At 47.2% G+C, this 17,906-nt stretch overlaps 4 protein-coding genes across 5 annotated transcripts; all 4 read left to right on the top strand.

Moving 5' to 3' along the window:
* The first annotated feature begins 607 nt into the window (after positions 1-607).
* On the top strand, positions 608-5,205 carry laptm4a (lysosomal protein transmembrane 4 alpha). The gene is made up of 7 exons (XM_003971820.3): positions 608-826; positions 1,871-1,991; positions 2,814-2,890; positions 3,696-3,818; positions 3,967-4,062; positions 4,141-4,239; positions 4,446-5,205. Exons 1-7 carry the CDS (start codon positions 698-700, stop codon positions 4,518-4,520), a joined length of 720 nt encoding a protein of 239 aa, XP_003971869.1. The 5' UTR covers positions 608-697; the 3' UTR covers positions 4,521-5,205.
* A 524-nt stretch (positions 5,206-5,729) lies between these two features.
* matn3a (matrilin 3a) lies at positions 5,730-10,238 on the top strand. 2 transcript variants are annotated; one of them, XM_003971859.2, is made up of 6 exons: positions 5,730-5,953; positions 7,756-8,331; positions 8,857-8,982; positions 9,316-9,414; positions 9,554-9,625; positions 9,702-10,238. In XM_003971859.2, the coding sequence occupies exons 1-5, from the start codon at positions 5,737-5,739 to the stop codon at positions 9,607-9,609; spliced, it is 1,074 nt and encodes a 357-aa protein (XP_003971908.2). In that variant the 5' UTR covers positions 5,730-5,736; the 3' UTR covers positions 9,610-9,625; positions 9,702-10,238. The 2 variants fall into 2 exon arrangements, with proteins under 2 accessions (XP_003971908.2, XP_029705184.1); XM_029849324.1 differs by lacking the exon at positions 8,857-8,982.
* Positions 10,239-12,120: 1,882 nt separating this feature from the next.
* ttc32 (tetratricopeptide repeat domain 32) lies at positions 12,121-13,330 on the top strand. The gene is made up of 3 exons (XM_003971858.3): positions 12,121-12,289; positions 12,395-12,561; positions 13,015-13,330. Exons 1-3 carry the CDS (start codon positions 12,174-12,176, stop codon positions 13,140-13,142), a joined length of 411 nt encoding a protein of 136 aa, XP_003971907.1. The 5' UTR covers positions 12,121-12,173; the 3' UTR covers positions 13,143-13,330.
* Positions 13,331-13,557: 227 nt separating this feature from the next.
* LOC101076364 (uncharacterized) lies at positions 13,558-17,834 on the top strand. The gene is made up of 21 exons (XM_003971819.3): positions 13,558-13,713; positions 13,797-13,867; positions 13,939-14,034; positions 14,116-14,240; positions 14,318-14,461; positions 14,535-14,606; positions 14,675-14,836; positions 14,903-14,999; positions 15,064-15,281; positions 15,348-15,504; positions 15,570-15,778; positions 15,850-15,967; positions 16,049-16,248; positions 16,306-16,420; positions 16,485-16,654; positions 16,713-16,816; positions 16,876-17,006; positions 17,074-17,260; positions 17,327-17,465; positions 17,535-17,652; positions 17,745-17,834. The coding sequence occupies exons 1-21, from the start codon at positions 13,694-13,696 to the stop codon at positions 17,804-17,806; spliced, it is 2,715 nt and encodes a 904-aa protein (XP_003971868.2). The 5' UTR covers positions 13,558-13,693; the 3' UTR covers positions 17,807-17,834.
* Positions 17,835-17,906: the final 72 nt, after the last annotated feature.

Raw genomic sequence — 17,906 nt, 5'->3', positions numbered from 1 at the left:
GTAAAAGGAGACCAGTGGAGCAGGAAAAATTGGCACGAAGACCAGCTTCAACCCTTTTTAAATGATAAAAATGAATTTTTAAATAGCTGTAGCTCACCAGGTATGCATATGAAAATATTGACCTTTTTTACTTCTCTTGCCCTCTGCCTGCATGGTAACCAGAGTTCGGGGGTTATTATTTCATCTAAAACATGGATAACTAAGTTCTTGTTGTAAAGCAGACTCTAATGCAGGATTCATTTCGGCTTTTTAAGAGTTTTTCTGTCAGATGAGCGTTTCCAGAGGCCTTTGTTTTCTGTCTCTGCTCTAGGATTTGAATTTCAGCTCAGATGGTTTGACTTTTGAATAAGGAGGAATTTGTTCATGAGTGTTCTGCTAAAAATCCTTTTCTGGGCACGAGCACAATCTGGAATATCACAACTAGTGTCTTATCAGAACAAAACATAGTTCATCACACAAAATATTAAACTCAATTCCTCTGGAGAGAAAAGAAACCCCCTTTTCACAGTCCAAGCGGAGAGCTGCGTGTCGGTTCCTCGCTGCTATTGGTCCAGCCGCCTGTCAGTCAAAGTTAAAAGCAACGCCCGCCTCTTCCGCCGCGCCGTGTTGTTGTCGTGCTGGGGCCGCGTCGCTGGCGGTGGGCGTTCCTCCGCGGCCGTTTCGTTCGAGGCGGATTCTTCGTTGCGGACGAGTCTCAATGTTTCTCCCTACACTCGTGGAGGACATGCATCACTTTAAACCCAGTCGGGACAGATTGTACACCACCAGGTGTTGTGGATGCTGCCATGTGAGGACAGGCACCATCATCCTGGGGACATGGTACATGGTACGTAAGATGGTTGGTAAGCATGCTAGCGTTAGCAACCTGTTAAGTTCATGAGTTACATAATTGATGTCAGCCATACAGTTGGTATCGTCTTCCTAGATTCCATCAATTATTACTTCAGAGAAGCATCCGGGTTGTTTTTTATTAAGATGGTTTTGCGTTTATTAAATGCTTTGTTAGTCTGGTTATAGTCCTCAAATGCTAGCGTTAGCCGATTTTTTTTTTTTTTTTTTTTTTAGGGAGGGGGGGTTACAAAAAAAGCACAAAACAGCCTAAAATAGAAGCATCCAGCACGCTTGGAAGCTTCGTTTTGTAGTCCAAGCATCAATCTCTTTGGTTTCTAAAGTATTTGTGTGTGGCCGAATGTAAAGTGCAATAGGTTATTAAGGGTTAGCTGACTTTCCGCTAACTTGCTAACATTCGGCTGTCAAGCGCTGAATAATGCGCAATAACTCTGCACACCTCCCTTCTATTTAGCTGGGCATTGGTTTAGATCCTTACTTTTCAGACTGGCGAACCTCTGGTAAAATTTAAACCATTGTTGTTTTTTCTATTTAATGTAATTCTCACCGGCTGTGTTATTCCGCGTCTTTAAATCGGTTTATAAAGCGACCCTAGAAATTGACTCGATTCTAAACTTACTCCTGTGAAACTACTTTATAACCTTTTTGGTTTTGCAGTAATTCCTCCTGTTTCGACTCTTTGCGCATCAGATGTTCCACGATGCGGAGCCCTCTTTTTAAAAACGGGCATGTTAATGAAAGAGCAGCTTTTCGGTGGTTTTCTGCTGACAAAACCAGCAAATCGGGCAGAAGCACAGAGGAAAGACAATAGTGCGGGTGAGAGCCTGCAGTAATTACACAGTAAATGAGCTTTATGCTGTGAGTAGCAATAAGAGTGTTAGAATGCCATTAATTAAGAAATCAGGTTTCACTTCAGGCAAGTGTCTCACTTCTCTTTTCAAATGAAACAGCTGATTGGCGTCAGCTCAAACCAGCAAAGTACGTTGATTTTCCCGTCCAAACCTTGTTTTTATCTGCTCAGGTGGTGAACCTGTTGATGGGCATCCTGCTGACGGTGGCCGTGACCCACCCAGAGAACGTGCCCACCATTGACCTGCAGTATGAGGTCATCGATCATTACTTCGCCTCAGACAGGATGTCTGGTAATGTCCCGTCTTTATTTACCCATTCAGCAGACATTTAAAGCGTACCCTCAGCATTCTTTCACGTTGTCTCTCCCGTCTGAGCAGTGAAATGTCGCTAAATACTTAAGCAGCATTTTTTGCATGAGGCCGTTCTTATTTTTTTAATTCCCCTCTTGTTCCCGCCATGTGACCGCCCTCCCTGGAGAACACAACTCCCCTCTGACTGCTAAACAGAAGAGCAGAAGGATGCATGAAAGCCGCTCTGTTGCGTTGTGGTGCAGGTTCTCAGCGTGCTTTGTACTGTCGTGAGGGTCCCGCTCGAATCCGGTGATCAAATCTGGCAACTATTTGTGCCAGCGGAAGGCCGATCCCCCCCCCCCCCCTCCCCCTTTTCTTGTTTGTTCTCTGGAAAACTGGCTCTGGTGAGACGACCGAGACCCGACGCATAACACAGATAGTTTCTCATTACTGCCGACATAAAAGCCGCTTCATCATCATCCTTTTATAAATCCCAGAGCTTGGTTCCACTTGTGTTTTCAATGGTGGCAGATGATTTTTAGCCACACAACTTACGCCTAATGAATAAAGCATGTCTCTATGCTGGGTTGTTGCCGTCGCCGCTTCCAGGCAAGCGACATCCCAGCAGAGCAACAGGCAGAACAGGGGAAGGGCAGCGAGGACGTGATCGGAGGACAGGGGGAATGTGATATACAGAGCTATTAATTAGCTCACAGTGCTTTAGCAACAGTAAACAGCTGAGTGCTTTAGTGCTCCACAGAGGCAGCTGTAGAGAATGAAGCTGACTGCTCACGTTCTCGCCCTGTTTTCCCCCCCACACAGAGAATGCCTGCGTTGGATTCGCCATCTCTCTGCTGATGCTCACCATCAGTGCGATGATGGTGTACGGAGCCATTACTGTAAGTGTGCCCTCCTGCCCCATTAACCATTTCTTTTTAAAGTCTATTCACAGAGCGGTCAGATGTGGCTGCACCGCCGAACATTTAAGCTGCGAATGTCAGCGAGATGTTATGAGACCCAAATTAATCTCATTGTTCGTCTCCTCGCCGGATCCGTGTTGTGCACGCCTGCCGTAACAGCGAGGGTACGATGCCGTGGGTTATTTAGGCCCACGTTTTAGATTGTACAGATAATGGGCTTGAAACAACAACCTGGCGCCGTTCCCGCGCTGCTGCTTCCACCTGGGCTGAATGGCAAGTGGCCCTCGCAAATCGGGATAATGACTCGGGAAAGAAGCTTTCTTCTGTGGAAGCCTCCAAATATGCTTCCATGACAACAGCCGTGACAGCTTAGACAGACCTGGCGCCTCTCACTGTGTCTCATCTCTACCCCACAGGCCCGGGCCGATGGCACCAGCGCCCACAGGTTTGACGTCCTCGACGTCGGTGCTACGTTTAGCTGTTAGCCGGAGTGACTGCACAGTTACAGCCTGGCACTCTTACAGGCTGGTTTCGCGGTCTGGAAGCGTTTTGTAGGCCTTGACTGTGCAGCCGTGCGTCCCCAGACAGCTGTGGTAGATTTCCCCTCCTCCCAGTGCAGCGTGGCGGCGCACAGCTGCTCTTAGAGATGTAGAACCCAAGACGTTAGTCTCTTCAGACGAGACCAAATGTGCTGATGTGTGTAAAGAGGCTGGCCCCTCTGAACGGCCCCAGTCTTTCCGATGAGTTCGGTCTCCACCTGAGCGCCTCCGTCTGTCTCCCGCAGCATCGCGATGGCTGGCTCATCCCCTTCTTCTGCTACCAGCTCTTTGATTTTGCTCTGTGCTGCCTGGTGGCCATCAGCTCTCTCACCTACCTACCGAGGATCAAGGACTACTTGGACCAACTGGTCAGTACCCCCGCTCTGGTCTGGTTAAATGTCCAATGTGTGAGAGTGCTTTATAATTGGTTGTTAGACCTTTTTAAGCAGCTGCTAGTTGCACTGTCAGTAGTGGCCAGGTGACGATTCCTTAAAGATTTTAAATTTGTTGGTGCAGCCGGACTTCCCTTACAAGGACAACCTGCTGTCTATGGACTCCAGCTGCCTGCTGCTGTTTGTGCTGGTCTTCTTCGCCTTCCTCATCATCCTTAAGGTAAAAACACGTCACCTCCGTCGGTTTAATTCTCAAGGGAAACCGATTCTGTTTGATGTCATTCTTTTTGCCCACCAGGCTTACCTGATCAACTGTGTGTGGAACTGCTACAAGTACATCAACAACAGGAACATGCCAGAGGTTGCTATGTACCCCGCCTTTGAGACCCCTCCCCAGGTGTGTGTGTGTGTGCGCGCGAACGCGTGTGAGGGAACTGGTGTTGAGTATCAGCTGCAGGAATAGGTTGATCCAACAGGTGGCGCCAAATGTCTAGTTCGTTGTCGACTTTTAACATTCTTGTGGGGACATTTTACTGTCCGACACGGTGTACTGGGAGCTTATAATGGGATTCTAAACATTTTACATCTCATCATCTCTTCTAGTACATCCTGCCTACCTACGAGATGGCGATGAAGATGCCTGAGAAGGAGCCGCCTCCCCCTTACATGCCCGCCTGAGCACCAGCCCCGTCACCACAGCCAACACACACACACTCGCACAAACCCGTCGCCATATGCATTCCTACCCTCCCTCGCCTCATCCGCGTGTGTGTGTGTGTGTGAGACGAAAGAAAAGGCCGTAGTTCAACACTAGTTCTGTGGAGCGCACTAGTGGGGGGGGGGGGGACTGAGATCTGCACGAATGAATGTGACCATTTCTAATTCAGTCAGGAGGGGATGTGTGGAAATGTTGAATGTTGTCACCATTCCAAACACCATCTTATCAATAGATTGATATATTACATGTAAAGAAAATCAATTTGACAATCCACGTCTTATAGCTCCTTTTGCTGAATTGTTCTGATTCCTAACGAGTAATATTTAGTCTGGTCCAGCTCGGCCTGCAATTGATCTTTGGGCACTTTAGTCTTTTATTTATTTAGCTTCGCTGTGCTTTGGTTCGCAACCAGCCCCGATGTTTCCATCCCCTCTTCTGCACCGATGTGTTAGCAAAGCTAGTGACTCGTTTTCCAGAGAGTGAAGCGGCGGCGTAGACGGCGTTGCGGCGCCGTCTCCTCCTCCGCCATCGTCTCGTCTGGTGAACGTTTGCATGAATTCTCCTCCCGCTCTCATTTACTTTACTGCTAATATGATTTGAATCCCGTCGAATGACGCTTCATTTCAATAAACATTTATATCATCGCAGTGGCTCCTGTGTTCCTCTCGCCGTGGTCGCCATGGCGATGCTACTGGAGGCGTCGAAAGATAACTTGAGGTGTAGGCGAGAGCAGTGAAGTAGGTCAGCGTCGTAAAAAAAAAAAAGAACCTGTTAAATGCAGGAATTTCATGAAGTTCTCTCAGGTGTGTGAAATATGTTCAGGAGGAAAGAAGCTCCTTCAAAGGACATCTGTACATTCTATACATTAAATACATTAAAAGGGCAATTAAATGCAACTTTTAGTGTTTCCCAGGAGGGGGAAGTACACATTATTTATTAAAATATGTATATTCTTCCACACAGAGCATGTCTAATGTGGATTTTCATTATAAGTAAATCCATCTGGTTAATTTAGGGGATAAATAAAAATGAATAAACCTCATTTAAATGAACGCGGGACAACGACGGGTTGCGTCACCGCTGACCCACCTCAGGGACGCAGACGCGGCCCGGAGGTCAGCTCCCTCCTCCGGATTGGACAGCGCCTGTGACGTGTCGGGGCCGGACCGTCCTCATATGTGGACGCGCTCGGATCCTCGGGGATCGTCGGAGGGGCCTCTGCGCGCAGGGAAGATGCTGCGGAAGCTGCTGCTGTTCGCCGCCGCGGCGCTGCTGTCTGGTGCCCGGGCCACCTTCCGCCTCAGCCCCGGGGACCCGCAGCTCGTAGCCGCGCAGAGTTACGCGCAGAGCCGCAACAATGCGCGACCCCCGATCAGGACCCTCAACCCTGCAAGTAAGGTCCAGGACCCGCTTCAGTCTCGGCTGTTTTTAAAGACTTCCACTTGTTTAATAACTAGTTTTATATGATTTAATCTTTCTGTACGTTTTATATAAAAGACAAAATCGAGATATTTTTACATGAGGTGAAAAAAAACCGAATTTACGGTTCTGAGATCTTTTTGATTCAAACATTTAAGTTGTAGGTTAGAGAATAATGTTAAATACTGCAGTGAGCTGGAAGTATAAAGGGAGCGGGGAAAAGCGTGTTCTCATATTTGAAATATACTTTAAGATGTAGGCCTGTGATTCTGCTTTTATTAAAGATATTTTATCACGTAAAAAAAAAAATCAGAATTTTTCAAGTTTAAATCTACAATACAGCCAAACGTTTGTCAAATGTAATGTGCTTTAAATGTGAACTCCGTGACTGGGTGTTTCACAAGGTGGATAATCCCAGCTTGTTGGAAACAGCCCCTGATCTTCCCCTCATGCTTCAACTAATGTTGCTGCCTGTTTCATTAAAGTTAGCCTGTTTCTCTCTTCAGTTTACTGACGCAGCTCTCCTGTGTGTCTCCTGTCCTACTAATGTTCTTTATCACCTCTGTAGTCCACAGAAGTGATTACACGTATAGAGGAGGGTATCACTACCGCTACCAGCCACCAGGGATCTCTCCACCGGTAGTGTATCCACCTTTTCCTCTATCTCCTCCGGTGATTTACCACAGACCCCCAGTCCCTGCGCTGCCCTATCACCACGCATTCAAAGGGCCAGTGGCGCCGCCAGTCGTTTACCAGCCGCGCCAAAGGTTCAAAGGTCACTTGCCTTACAACCTAAGGGGCCCCTGCCGAACAAACCCGGCCCCGACACTCCCGTCCGCCCCCGTGGTTCCCCTCCCCGCCCTCCCTCCTGCACCACAGCCGGCCCTGCCCGCGACCGTCACGCCGGAGGTGGCGGCGGCGGCGGCGGCGCCGGTGGAGACCAGCGCGCCTGTGACGCTACCGGTCAGTACCCAAAGCGGCTTCACCACCACCGCCAGTGCTGTGGAGACAGGTAGAACATGACCGGTCAGGTTTGCTTGAATGTGCTTGCAGAACTCAGTACAACCAGAAACCCACCTCAAACATAAATTTAATACAAATGCATATATCAAAACTATGAATTAGATAGTGATTCCTGTCTTATATCTCTCACTCTCTGTCTCTCTCTCACACACACACACACACACACACAAATATAGTCATAATCGAACTGATGCTCTCTTGTCAAATACATAGATTATTTCGTTGATGCTGTTTTTGTCCTTTATGGGTCTGAACCTGAGTGACATCATTGTTCTTGTGAAAGTACAGGTGACCTCACATTTATATACAGGCGTAGCTGGGTGTAGTTCACAGTCCTGCCACTAGATGGAAGTAGAACGCCCCCGTTAGGATCATTGGCGTGTATAGAAAATGAATGCGCGGGCGTGAGTGGGCCACCTGGGCTGAAATGGACATCAAACATGTCATAGAGGCCTCTGAGGCGGTCTTGGACAGTGATTGGACAGGCGGGACACTAACATTGTGGTGTTTCACATGTCAACCATCCTTTTGAAGGATGTGACTGTTGAAATGACCGAGTATGATCGCAGTCATACTGTACGACTTCGCCAGGCGGCTGTGATGCACCGTTGTTTCCCCCTCCGTGTTCTCTGGTGTGCATCCCGAACTGCGTGTTCTCGCTGATTCGGAACTGCATCGTTGATTGGCGCCAATCAGCTTCTCTGCATTCCGTTTTCGTTGTTAATGGACTTCCTCCCTCCGTGATGTTATCAGAGACAGATTCCTCCTGCATGAGCCGTCCCCTGGACCTGGTCTTCATCATCGACAGCTCTCGCAGCGTGCGCCCCAGCGAGTTCGAGAAGGTGAAGACGTTCCTGGCCGACATGGTCGACACCCTGGACGTGGGCGCCGACGCCACCAGGGTGGCCGTGGTCAACTACGCCAGCACGGTGAAGACCGAGTTCCTGCTCAAGGACCACTTCAACAAGCCCGACCTGAAGAGAGCCATCTCCCGCGTGGAGCCCCTGGCGACCGGCACCATGACCGGCCTGGCCATCAAGACAGCCGTGAGCGAGGCCTTCACGGAGCAGTCTGGGGCCAGGCCCCGGCCCAGGAACATCGCCAAGGTGGCCATCATCGTCACAGATGGGCGGCCCCAAGACCAGGTGGAGGAGGTGTCCGCCGCCGCCCGAGCCTCAGGCATCGAGATCTACGCTGTGGGCGTGGACCGCGCCGACATGCGCTCCCTGCAGCTGATGGCCAGCATACCCCTGGAGGACCACGTCTTCTACGTGGAGACTTACGGCGTGATAGAGAAGCTCACGTCCAAGTTCAGAGAGACCCTCTGTGGTAGGACAAAGCAAGAGAGAATCACCTTTAACCCCGGTTCTAGTTCCTCAGTATGGGGCACCTACAGTCTTCTGGGGGGTTGTTTACACCATTACTGCAATTGAGTCCATTTTAACCTCTGAAATCATCAGGTGATAGACGCCATCAACCCCCACGTGGCTGCAGGTGTCGGCACTAGAACCTGCTTCCAGTTCAGCTAACCTAAAGTCACGGGATCGCGTTGTCCTAAACTTCTGTCCTCAAGCCAACGTGTCCGTACGACTGTCCCGTCTGTCTTTATCCGTACTGATGGTCGGGCACAGCGCCACGCCAGGGGGCCCACGCCAGCGGGCCACGCCTAAGTGCTCCAGTTCATAGCAAAGATCGCAAATGTTAGACCAGACGCTGACGCAGAATTGCTTTTAACCCAAAGAGCTTCTGATAACCTTGTTTTTTTTTAAACTCCAGCGCACCACCTTACCTTACCTAAGCTACCTGACTAGTCTAATCTCTGCTAGCTGTACCCACCCTCGCTTACTATTCTAGGTGTGGACCCCTGTGCCATGGGACACGACTGCGAACACGTATGTGTCAACAGCAATGCCTCCTATTACTGCAAGTGCCGGAACGGTTATATCTTGAATGCGGACAAGAAAACGTGTTCTCTGAAACGTAAGGACAACCTGTGTGGATCCCTTGCAGCCAGTGTGACTGTGCTAGCGATGCCGCTCATGAGCTAACGTGTAACTGTGAAAAGAAAAGGCCCCGCTTGGCTACGAAAACACTGCTTCACAACATCACAACTGCTTTAATGCGGCTCTGTAGCATTTGTTGGGTAATTATCGGCCGGTCTTATAGAATTGAGTCTCTTTAAATACGTCGTTGCTGCGGCTAAATCCAAGTGTTGCTTCGCATCTAAAAGCAGCTTAGCCAGAAATTGTAGCGTGATGGCTGCTGTTCTGGGTAACCCTCTCACCATGTGATCTCTGCTGTCTCCTGTCAAAGAGGTGAAGGTGGAGGTGGTGGAGGATCCGTGTAAATGCGAAGCCAGACTGGCCTTCCAGAAGCAGACCCAGGCCACCATCCAGCAGCTCACAGCCAAGAATATCCTTCCTGCTGTTTCAGGTGGAAGAACCTTCCATTATAAACACGCCGCCCATGTTTTTGACCCGGCCGTGTGTTTTGGGTGAGCTAACGGAGAACTGTCAGCATCATTTAAGTCCATTTCCTTGACTCGACGCACTCGCCGACGTGTCTAAGAGAATAGAGCGTCTGGAGAGCACGGTGGGCCGGGGGTGAAGCAGGAGCGAAGCAGGCGGGTCTGGATTTGGTTCAACATGTGCCCCTCGACCCACCAGAGAGTCTGACCTGTTGTTTGTTTGCGTGTGCAGAGACAGCGAGCCGGTCTGGGCGAGCGCTTCCTGTCCTCCGTCCTGCCGTGACCAACGGGGATTCCAGCCGGCCTCCGAACAAGAAGTTCTGAGTAAAACAAAGCAGCCGATGTTCTCGGACCACCTTGAATGTGCTGAGCTAAAGACTGTGTTTCAGGGTTTATCTTGTGTGAATCCTGGTTGTACAAAACTGCATTATTGTAAATAGTTGCTTTTATTTTTATAAAATCCAAACATCAAACTGAAGTTACTAAAATGACTTTACAAGTTTGGACCTTTTTTTAATGATTTTTCTCAAACAGATTTACCCTCTAAAGTTTGAACTTTAGTGTCAAATTAAAATGTACCTCTGTTATTGTGTGTTTAGAGGAGAAAACCAAGTGAAACAAGTTCACCGAAACAATAATGTTGGACTGTTGGTTTTTAAAAAATATATATTTTAAATGTTTCAACATCAATATTAATAAAGGCATAAATCTGAAAGAATCTTTCAGTATTTTTATGTAGCCACCTAAAAATAAACGTTATTTCTTGATATATGTGTGATCATTTCTGCCGGTTTAACGGATTTACAGTCAAAGGTGGGGGGTGACCTTTGACCCACACTCAGATTCAGTCGTCAAACAACTTGTGATGACCACCACCTTGACAGATAAGACATGTGGTGAGAAAACATGTCTTATCTGTGGAGGGGGGGTGATGAAGACATTTACAGCGCGGCCAGAAACAGAAAAACCATCACGGGGGTCACGATGTGGCCTCGGGCGTGAGCTATTTACCCGACAGCGTCTCCGTCTGCCCCATCTGTGCGATGGAGAGTCAACACGCCAACGTTTACCTCCAGTCTGGCTGGGATCCCCCCATTAGCAGACAGCTGTTTCCTGTTTGTCCCCCCCCCCAACAGCGCTCAGGGTTACCACACACACACACACACACACCAGCGCTCACGGAGGTGACGCCAACGGATGAATGGAGCTCACACACACTGCGGAGGAAGAGAGAACACACAGAAAAGCCAACCAGTCGGTGCTCCCAGTATAAAGGAGATGTTTCAAACGAAGCCATTCTGGTAGCAGCTAATTGGGGGTTTTTTTTTCCCCTTAAAATTGCATTTTAATCGTTTGATTGTCAAATCTAACAAAATTGGTGCTGAACATCCAACCTGCTGCCACTACCTGGTGTAAAGGTGGGGAACTTTGTCCTTTTTGACTGACTATGGCGTCGTTTTCCTCTTCAAATCCCAGCAAATAAAGATGATGATTGTCTTATTTTGATCTAAATCAAACTACCAGTGTTAAACTTCGCTCGAAGGTTGTTTTCGTTCGCTTAGGTTGGTGTTAAGAAGAACACAGAGGTGATGTTTTGACGGTACTGAGGGGTGAACTGCAGTTACAGTGGGTGTTTGTTAATGCTGGGCTGTCACGCAGGAGGACCCCCTGAATAAATGGTGGTGATGGATGCCTGGCCGGGTTCTGCCAGACCAACGTGGACTTTGACACTCGGTGTTGATTCTCTCAGCAAACAGCGACACTCGAGGCGCCTGTAGAGCCGCCAAACACGAAGGTTGGTGCAAAAACCGAACGAAATCGTGCTGTCAAGCATCTGCGGGAAACCACAGCCATCCATCTGCGCCCAGCGTCTGTGACCTTCGACCTGCAATCGTCGTCCTCCGGGTCGAACCAGTTCGCAAGTTTCAACTTGTCCACACAGTCTGGAGATAAATGGGCTGAGAATGGGACGCGAATGACCTCTGCTTCCTTCAAGTGCCATTCAGGGCAGTTGACTTCTTCACCTGGGAGGTTAGCTTTAGGTTGTCATGGTTACTTCTTTGTTGTGCATCTTTTGAAGTGTGTTTGGGTGTTAAGGATGATTGAGCCTGTGAGACTTTGTGGTTTCTCAGGATAACTGATGACGCAAGCATCTGACTTGACTGAATTTGGCAATAGATGATGCTAAAAATGTTTCACGCACAACGTAGCATTTTATCGGACAATGAAAATGTACATATAATATATGCCCAGCTACATATACTGTATACAAACAGTGGCTGACACAGTGATCCAAAAGTTACACATGTTGCGCATTTTTTATTTTGCAAAAGTCCTCATAAAACCATTAGCCAATCATTCCACAAAAAATATAATTAAAGTTTATGCAGTGGTTTTGATTTAAAAAAAAATGTCCCTAATGCTCAGCACTCCCCCATTTTGGAGAAAAACTAAGACTAAGTGGCAGTGATGACAATTAATTTATTTTTCTATTTTTAAATGCACGTAGAATTGCAACCAATCATATTTTTGCACATAAAATCGTGTGATTTACACTTTCAGATTGCGCAGTCAACATGTGTTTTCCTGGTTATTTCCCCTGTTCTACACCCAACGACCACCTGGGGGCGATAAAGAGCGTTTTAGCTAATTTAACAACCTGTAATAACGTTTGAAGAAGACGCTTTGTTTTGGTTTTTGCCCCATGGCGGAAGACATCTCCCACATATTTAAAAATGCTAACTCTAAGTTCAATGAACAGAATTACGAACAAGCAGAGGAGCTCTTCACAAAGTATATAACGTCCTGCTTACAGTCCAGGTACTTCTGTACTTTTTTAAAAGACACGAGTGTCACTCTTGTCATGTTTGAAGTGTCACTTGTCAAATTAAAGGTGCTTTAAAATACGTGTTTTATTTCTTACAGAGATTGTGAGGCCAATAAATTGGCCACTGCGTATAATAACAGAGGACAAATAAAATACCTCCGGGTGGATTTTAGTGAGGCAACAGAAGACTTCACTGCTGCCATAGCGACCGACAGCTGTTTTGAAATACCCCTCTACAACCGAGGGCTAATCCGCTACAGACTCGGTAAACATCCCATTTCTTCCCTGTACAGTCCGATTTTATTACTTTAACAAACCACAAATGTCTATTTCGGCTAATTACTAAATTGCACAATAGCTTCCGTTTTGGGTCGAGCTTTCAAAATAAAGGTCATGTGTTTTGCGCTACTTTAAAAAGTGGTTTCGTCACGTCAAAAATATAATCTTTAATCAATCTACGTGGAATCTAATGCAAACCACGTGTTATTTACATCTATGTGTATTTTAATGTGTGTTCGCTGAACATTGTTGAGTTTTATTTCAAATAAAAGAGGCAAAATGGATTTTTCCTTCCTGCACAATCAGGCAAGGGTTCTTTCTGAAGACAGTAGATGGAGCTGTGTAGCCGCCTGTGTTCCTGCTGCCCAAGCTTAATAACCACTGACTCCTTCATCCACAGTACAATGCAATCTACTCGCCTGTTTTCATCATCTTGCAGGGTTTTTTGACGATGCCAAAAGCGACTTTGAACAGGCTCTGAAGCTCAAGCCAGACTTTGAAGATGCCAAAGTGAGCCTCCATCAGACCATTATGGACCAGCAGCACAAGTTGACCAGAGGATACTGAGGCTTTGACCTGCAGAAAGCACATCGATTCTATCAGTTGTTCAGTGTCTTCCATGTTTGATATATGAAAATGTAAATAAATGTGAAAATGAGATCTGTTTGTGGTTGATGTCAAAAATAAGTCACGCAAACCAGATATTGAAACAATGTCCTTTAGAGGTCTAAAACAGAATAAAAGTTTAATTATGACCAGTTTGTTTCCTACATATCCTGTACTTCATCAACAATAAGTATGGGTTTTTGAATATTTGTTGACTTTACCTTTTCAAAATGCAAGTGTGCAATGAATGCGTCACACCACTGGTTAATTGAAGTCTCCGCATGAATAATTTGCAGTTAGTTTCCTAGGAAACCATCTAAGGCAGGTGAATAATCAGGAGTTTCACCTGTACCGCCTAATTACCTGACATATAAAACAGCTGGTTGGGGTGCAGGGAGGCAGTCAGCCCTTTTCTCTCCAAGTCGGTGGTTGTTGAGGGCTTGCTGGGGTTTTCTCTGCCAAGTTCTCAGCCGTTTTGTTCTGTGTCTGTTGGGCTGTGCTGAGATTTTGACATGGGGTGGCCTAGAAACATGTAAGTTGACAATTCTTGTTCTGTGAAATGCTCACTGTTATCTGTTGTGCATTTTAAATGTTTGAATGTGCTTGTTTTTGAAGTTTATTATGGAACTTGATGGCTGCACTGATCACCTTGGGTCAAGCGAGGCCCAAGTTCAGTTCCCATGCCAGTAAGTGTTTGTGCTGTAATGCTGTTTGTGCTTGTGTCCTGAGTCCCTCATGAGCCTCCTCTTCTAATCAGACAGCCGTTTAAAGGGGGACTGTCTGGGTAACCTGATGAGGCTGTCGCTGCATGAGGCTTTAGCAGTGGGAAATCAGCTTGAGGTGGAAGCAATCAGTGAGTTTGAGTTCTGGTACTAAATGCAGCTCCCCAGTGGCAAAGATGGTCCCAGTTGTAACTGCTTTGGTTTTAACCTAGATGGCACCACGAACATTGCACTGACCCCCAGTTTAGCTGCCCAGTGTGGATACAGCATGGAGTCTGACCCCTGGGGCAACACCAGAATCTACACATCTCTGCTGGCCTGTTATGTGGACAACAAAGTAAGCTAGATGGGTTAATGATTTGGTTGTTGACATGAAGGATGGTGCACAGACTTACTGAAACTGTCGCTCTGCAGAATGATGAGGTATTCAACATTGGCCTGGCACTGAAAATGTACAGTCAAAGCCTGTCGGCCATAGTTACCCACAATGTGGCCGAGACATGCAGCTACTCCCAGTGGGCTTCCAGAGAGATCCTTTGTGACAGGAACTACATGGAGGTGTGTCTCTCCCTAGTGTTGCTGCTTTCTAGATGGCTTAATTGGACTAAAACCTGGTTTGTTTCTGTGTCAGGTGTCTTACAGAATGGCTAAAACTGACGCAGTCAAAGGACACACCCAGGAAGAGAGCAACGCTGTTCCCGAGGTCTCGATAAAGCTCATTAAGGGTGTTGCCGTTGCTCTATAGCTGCTCTAACTGTGTTCCTCATCCAGGCCTCTGCAGCACATGGCATCTGGAAGATGACGTTTTACACACCGGAACCAGTGTCTATGGTACAAAGGGAGGCAGAACAAGCCGGCTACAGTTCTATGATAACTTCAAAACGAGTCGTCATGAGAAGCCCGTACAACACACCAGAGACGTATTCTGAAGATGTAAGTGTAGCGCACTGAAGGTCCCCCCCCCCCCCCCCTTGCTCAGTAGTTAAAACTGTTCTTTAGGTGGCTGGCGTACCGATGGAGGTCTTCAGGGTCAGTGCTTACTACAAGGATCCACATGGTCTGAGTGTGGTTAACATGGTGGCAGCTTGTCCCACAGGCAAGTTTGAGTTGACTTCTCAAAGTGTTTAGAGTACTGTTGATGTAACAAGGTGTCAAAACAGGTGGCGTTCTCTTCGCTGACGATGTCATCTCGTGGCACGTGCCTTACCGCATAACACCCCTGCTTGACGGGACCTTCAAAGTCGTAGAAATACACATGGGCATCAATGGGCAAAGGCTGGATAAAGCTCAGATATCAACCCGAGGTTACAAACTAGCTACCACAGAGTTCCACATCATCATTGAAATCCCCATAGGTGCCCCTGATGGTTATTTTAAGGTGGGTGGATCTCTAGATTGCATGTGCAGAAAGTTGCATAACTAATTAAAATTCCATAACTTGCAGAGTCACGCCCCAGATTACCAATACCACGTCGTGTACACGGTTGAGCCCATGCTCGAGGTTCTATGGACTGCAGGTAACGGCCGCGAAGACACCAGATACAAGGTTCTGTTTCCAATTACCACACCACTGATTGCTCGACCACCCCGCCACCAAGACGGTAAGGCCTAGTGTATGGTGCCACTCTAGGCATGTGGGGTAGAAATCTAACCCTGACATTTTCAGACACCTCTACCGGAGACCGGATGTTTGCTGTTCTACTGGGAGACTTTCTTCAAGATGTTGAGCTGAGGAACATCACTTTCACAACTGGGGTTCTTACTGTGCAGGAGTGCAACGCCAGAGGCTACATTGTCCAGGAACACACCACCCTTGATAACTCCAAGGGCTTTTCCTTGCATGTGCCCTTTGACGCTGACGTTGTCCTCAAAAGGGTATGGGGAAAATTGTATGCAAGCTCTACACGGCTTCACATTTGCAGCATTAACAAATGGTGTTTCTGCAGAATCCTGAACTGTTGGTCACTGAGTATGTTCTTCCTGTGAGCTTTGGTCTGGTAGTTGTGCCTGAAGAGGTGCCTTTCAGTCACACATTAGAGCTCCATGCTAATCTAGAGGATGTTGGTGAGACAGCCAGTCTACATTCTGAGTTGATGCTATAAAACCCTGCAACTACTCCACCTCAGGTTCTGCTCTTGCTTTCAGTGCTGCCCTCCCTTACCGGCATCTGTGATGAGAGCAATTTTTACCTCTCTGTGAAATATGGCAGTCAAGGGAGCAATTTCCAGACCTGGCTTGGTCATCAACACTTGACAGAGGAGGTGTTAGAACTTTACAACTTCCAGGAAAATGGCACCCACTTCAGCCTCATCGTGCCATACAATGCCAAGGACACGGCATTCGAGGTATGCTTAAGTCACACTTCAACCGTTTGCATGGAGTAACTTTTTAACCTCCTACAGATAATTACATCAAACTCCATCAGAGCCAGGGCTGACCTGCTTCTGTATGATCACATCAACAACCGGGCACTGGCTAATCTCTTCCTGGCCTGCACCTTCCCCTTGATAACAACTAGTATGTGGTTCCAATACACTTGCCTAAATGCCTGCCACATTTTATTAATCCACTGGCTTTTCAGATTGTTACTCCAATGGAACAATGACTGCTGTGGCTGTGAAAGTGGAATCGCTGAACAACCTCACCCCAGGTTCCCTGACCCTGAAGGACACTTCATGCAAACCAGTGTTCAGTGACGACCGCTTCGCCTATTTCTCATTCAGCGTTGATTCCTGTGGTACCACAAGAACAGTAAGTGAGCCTCATCTGGAGAAGTGTGGGATGCATCACATGACTCATTCAATTTCAGTTCTTCAGCCACTACGTGATGTATGAGAATGAGATCGGCCATTTTGACACCCGCAACTCTTACAAGAGGACAAGTCTAGCGACGGCACCAGACCCAGAGTACAGGTGAGACGTGCAGGACTTCTGATGTGCTCGGTCCAGATTTGGATGTGCTCTTCTCACAGGCAAACCATTTCATGCTACTACGTGGTCAACGAGACAAAGGCCATTTCCTTTGGCTATAAACCAAGAGGCGTTGACTTTGCAACACAAGTTGGCCAAGGACACCTTGATGTCAAAATGAAGCTAGCATACGGTAAAGTTGCCCTGGACTTGAGACAGTACTCAACAATGCAATGTTCACTGACCTAATTCTCCCACAGATTCTTCATACCAGTCTTGCTACAAAGATGAAGAATTCCCAGTAACAAAATATCTGAGGGAGCCACTGTACTTCGATGTGTTTCTGGAGTCATCTGACCCAAACCTGGAGCTCTTGTTGGATAACTGCTGGGCCACTTTACATGAAGATAGTACATCCACACCCAGCTGGGACATCATTGTTGATGGGTTGAGTATCTGCTAGATTCTGCTGTGAACAATTTCCCAAAACTAATGTCCTAAAATGTCTTCTAGGTGTGAGAACAAAGATGATGGCTACTCCACCACATTCCTTCCTGTGCACAACCCCAAAGTTGAGTTTCCTTACCAACACAAGCATTTCTCTGTGAAGATGTTCACCTTCATCAGAGATGAAGAGGTTTTGGAAGATCAGGTAAGGGCACATAAAATGGCCCAGAATGTACAGGACATGTCTGAGGTTAAAAGGTCAACCTGTCCACAGATATATTTCCACTGCAATGCTGTGATCTGTGACTCCAACCAAATGGAAGGAATCTGCAGGAGGGACTGTGCTTATCCCAGGGACTCTAGTTACACATATCCAGGGATGAACTGGAAAGGTGAGTGCTTAAAAAATCCACTTTAATGTGGACATGTCACCTAACCCTTTTTTTTTTTTTTTTTTTTTTTTTTTTTTCCCCCCCCCATCTAGGAAAAAGAGATGACTCCTCCCAAAGGCTGACCTCTTCTGGACTCATTCATCTGAAACACTAAATCTCAATAAATGCGTTCTAAAAGTTTATGCTTGACTGGCTCTTGTCTGACATGGCTGTACTGTCATTAGTTTTGGCATCCTCAGGCTGCATGACCTTGC

The sequence above is a fragment of the Takifugu rubripes genome, chromosome 16 (genome assembly GCF_901000725.2).
Source record: "Takifugu rubripes chromosome 16, fTakRub1.2, whole genome shotgun sequence".
Lineage (NCBI taxonomy): Eukaryota > Metazoa > Chordata > Actinopteri > Tetraodontiformes > Tetraodontidae > Takifugu > Takifugu rubripes.
Note: the sequence above shows the minus strand (reverse complement) of the source record. Positions and strands in the feature narration are given on the sequence as shown.

Bases quoted from the DNA above. Each gene is read 5' to 3' on its own strand.
- laptm4a (XM_003971820.3), top strand. From the start codon at position 698: ATGTTTCTCCCTACACTCGTGGAGGACATGCATCACTTTAAACCCAGT. The intron at 2,891-3,695 runs GTAAGTGTGCCC...TGTCTCCCGCAG, and splicing joins TGGTGTACGGAGCCATTACT to CATCGCGATGGCTGGCTCAT. The intron at 4,063-4,140 runs GTAAAAACACGT...TTTGCCCACCAG, and splicing joins CCTTCCTCATCATCCTTAAG to GCTTACCTGATCAACTGTGT.
- matn3a (XM_003971859.2), top strand. From the start codon at position 5,737: ATGTGGACGCGCTCGGATCCTCGGGGATCGTCGGAGGGGCCTCTGCGC. The intron at 5,954-7,755 runs GTAAGGTCCAGG...TGATGTTATCAG, and splicing joins CAGGACCCTCAACCCTGCAA to AGACAGATTCCTCCTGCATG. The intron at 8,332-8,856 runs GTAGGACAAAGC...TTACTATTCTAG, and splicing joins GTTCAGAGAGACCCTCTGTG to GTGTGGACCCCTGTGCCATG.
- LOC101076364 (XM_003971819.3), top strand. From the start codon at position 13,694: ATGGGGTGGCCTAGAAACAT. The intron at 17,466-17,534 runs GTAAGGGCACAT...ACCTGTCCACAG, and splicing joins AAGAGGTTTTGGAAGATCAG to ATATATTTCCACTGCAATGC. The intron at 17,653-17,744 runs GTGAGTGCTTAA...CCCCCCATCTAG, and splicing joins TCCAGGGATGAACTGGAAAG to GAAAAAGAGATGACTCCTCC.
- ttc32 (XM_003971858.3), top strand. From the start codon at position 12,174: ATGGCGGAAGACATCTCCCACATATTTAAAAATGCTAACTCTAAGTTC. The intron at 12,290-12,394 runs GTACTTCTGTAC...TATTTCTTACAG, and splicing joins ACGTCCTGCTTACAGTCCAG to AGATTGTGAGGCCAATAAAT. The intron at 12,562-13,014 runs GTAAACATCCCA...ATCATCTTGCAG, and splicing joins GCTAATCCGCTACAGACTCG to GGTTTTTTGACGATGCCAAA.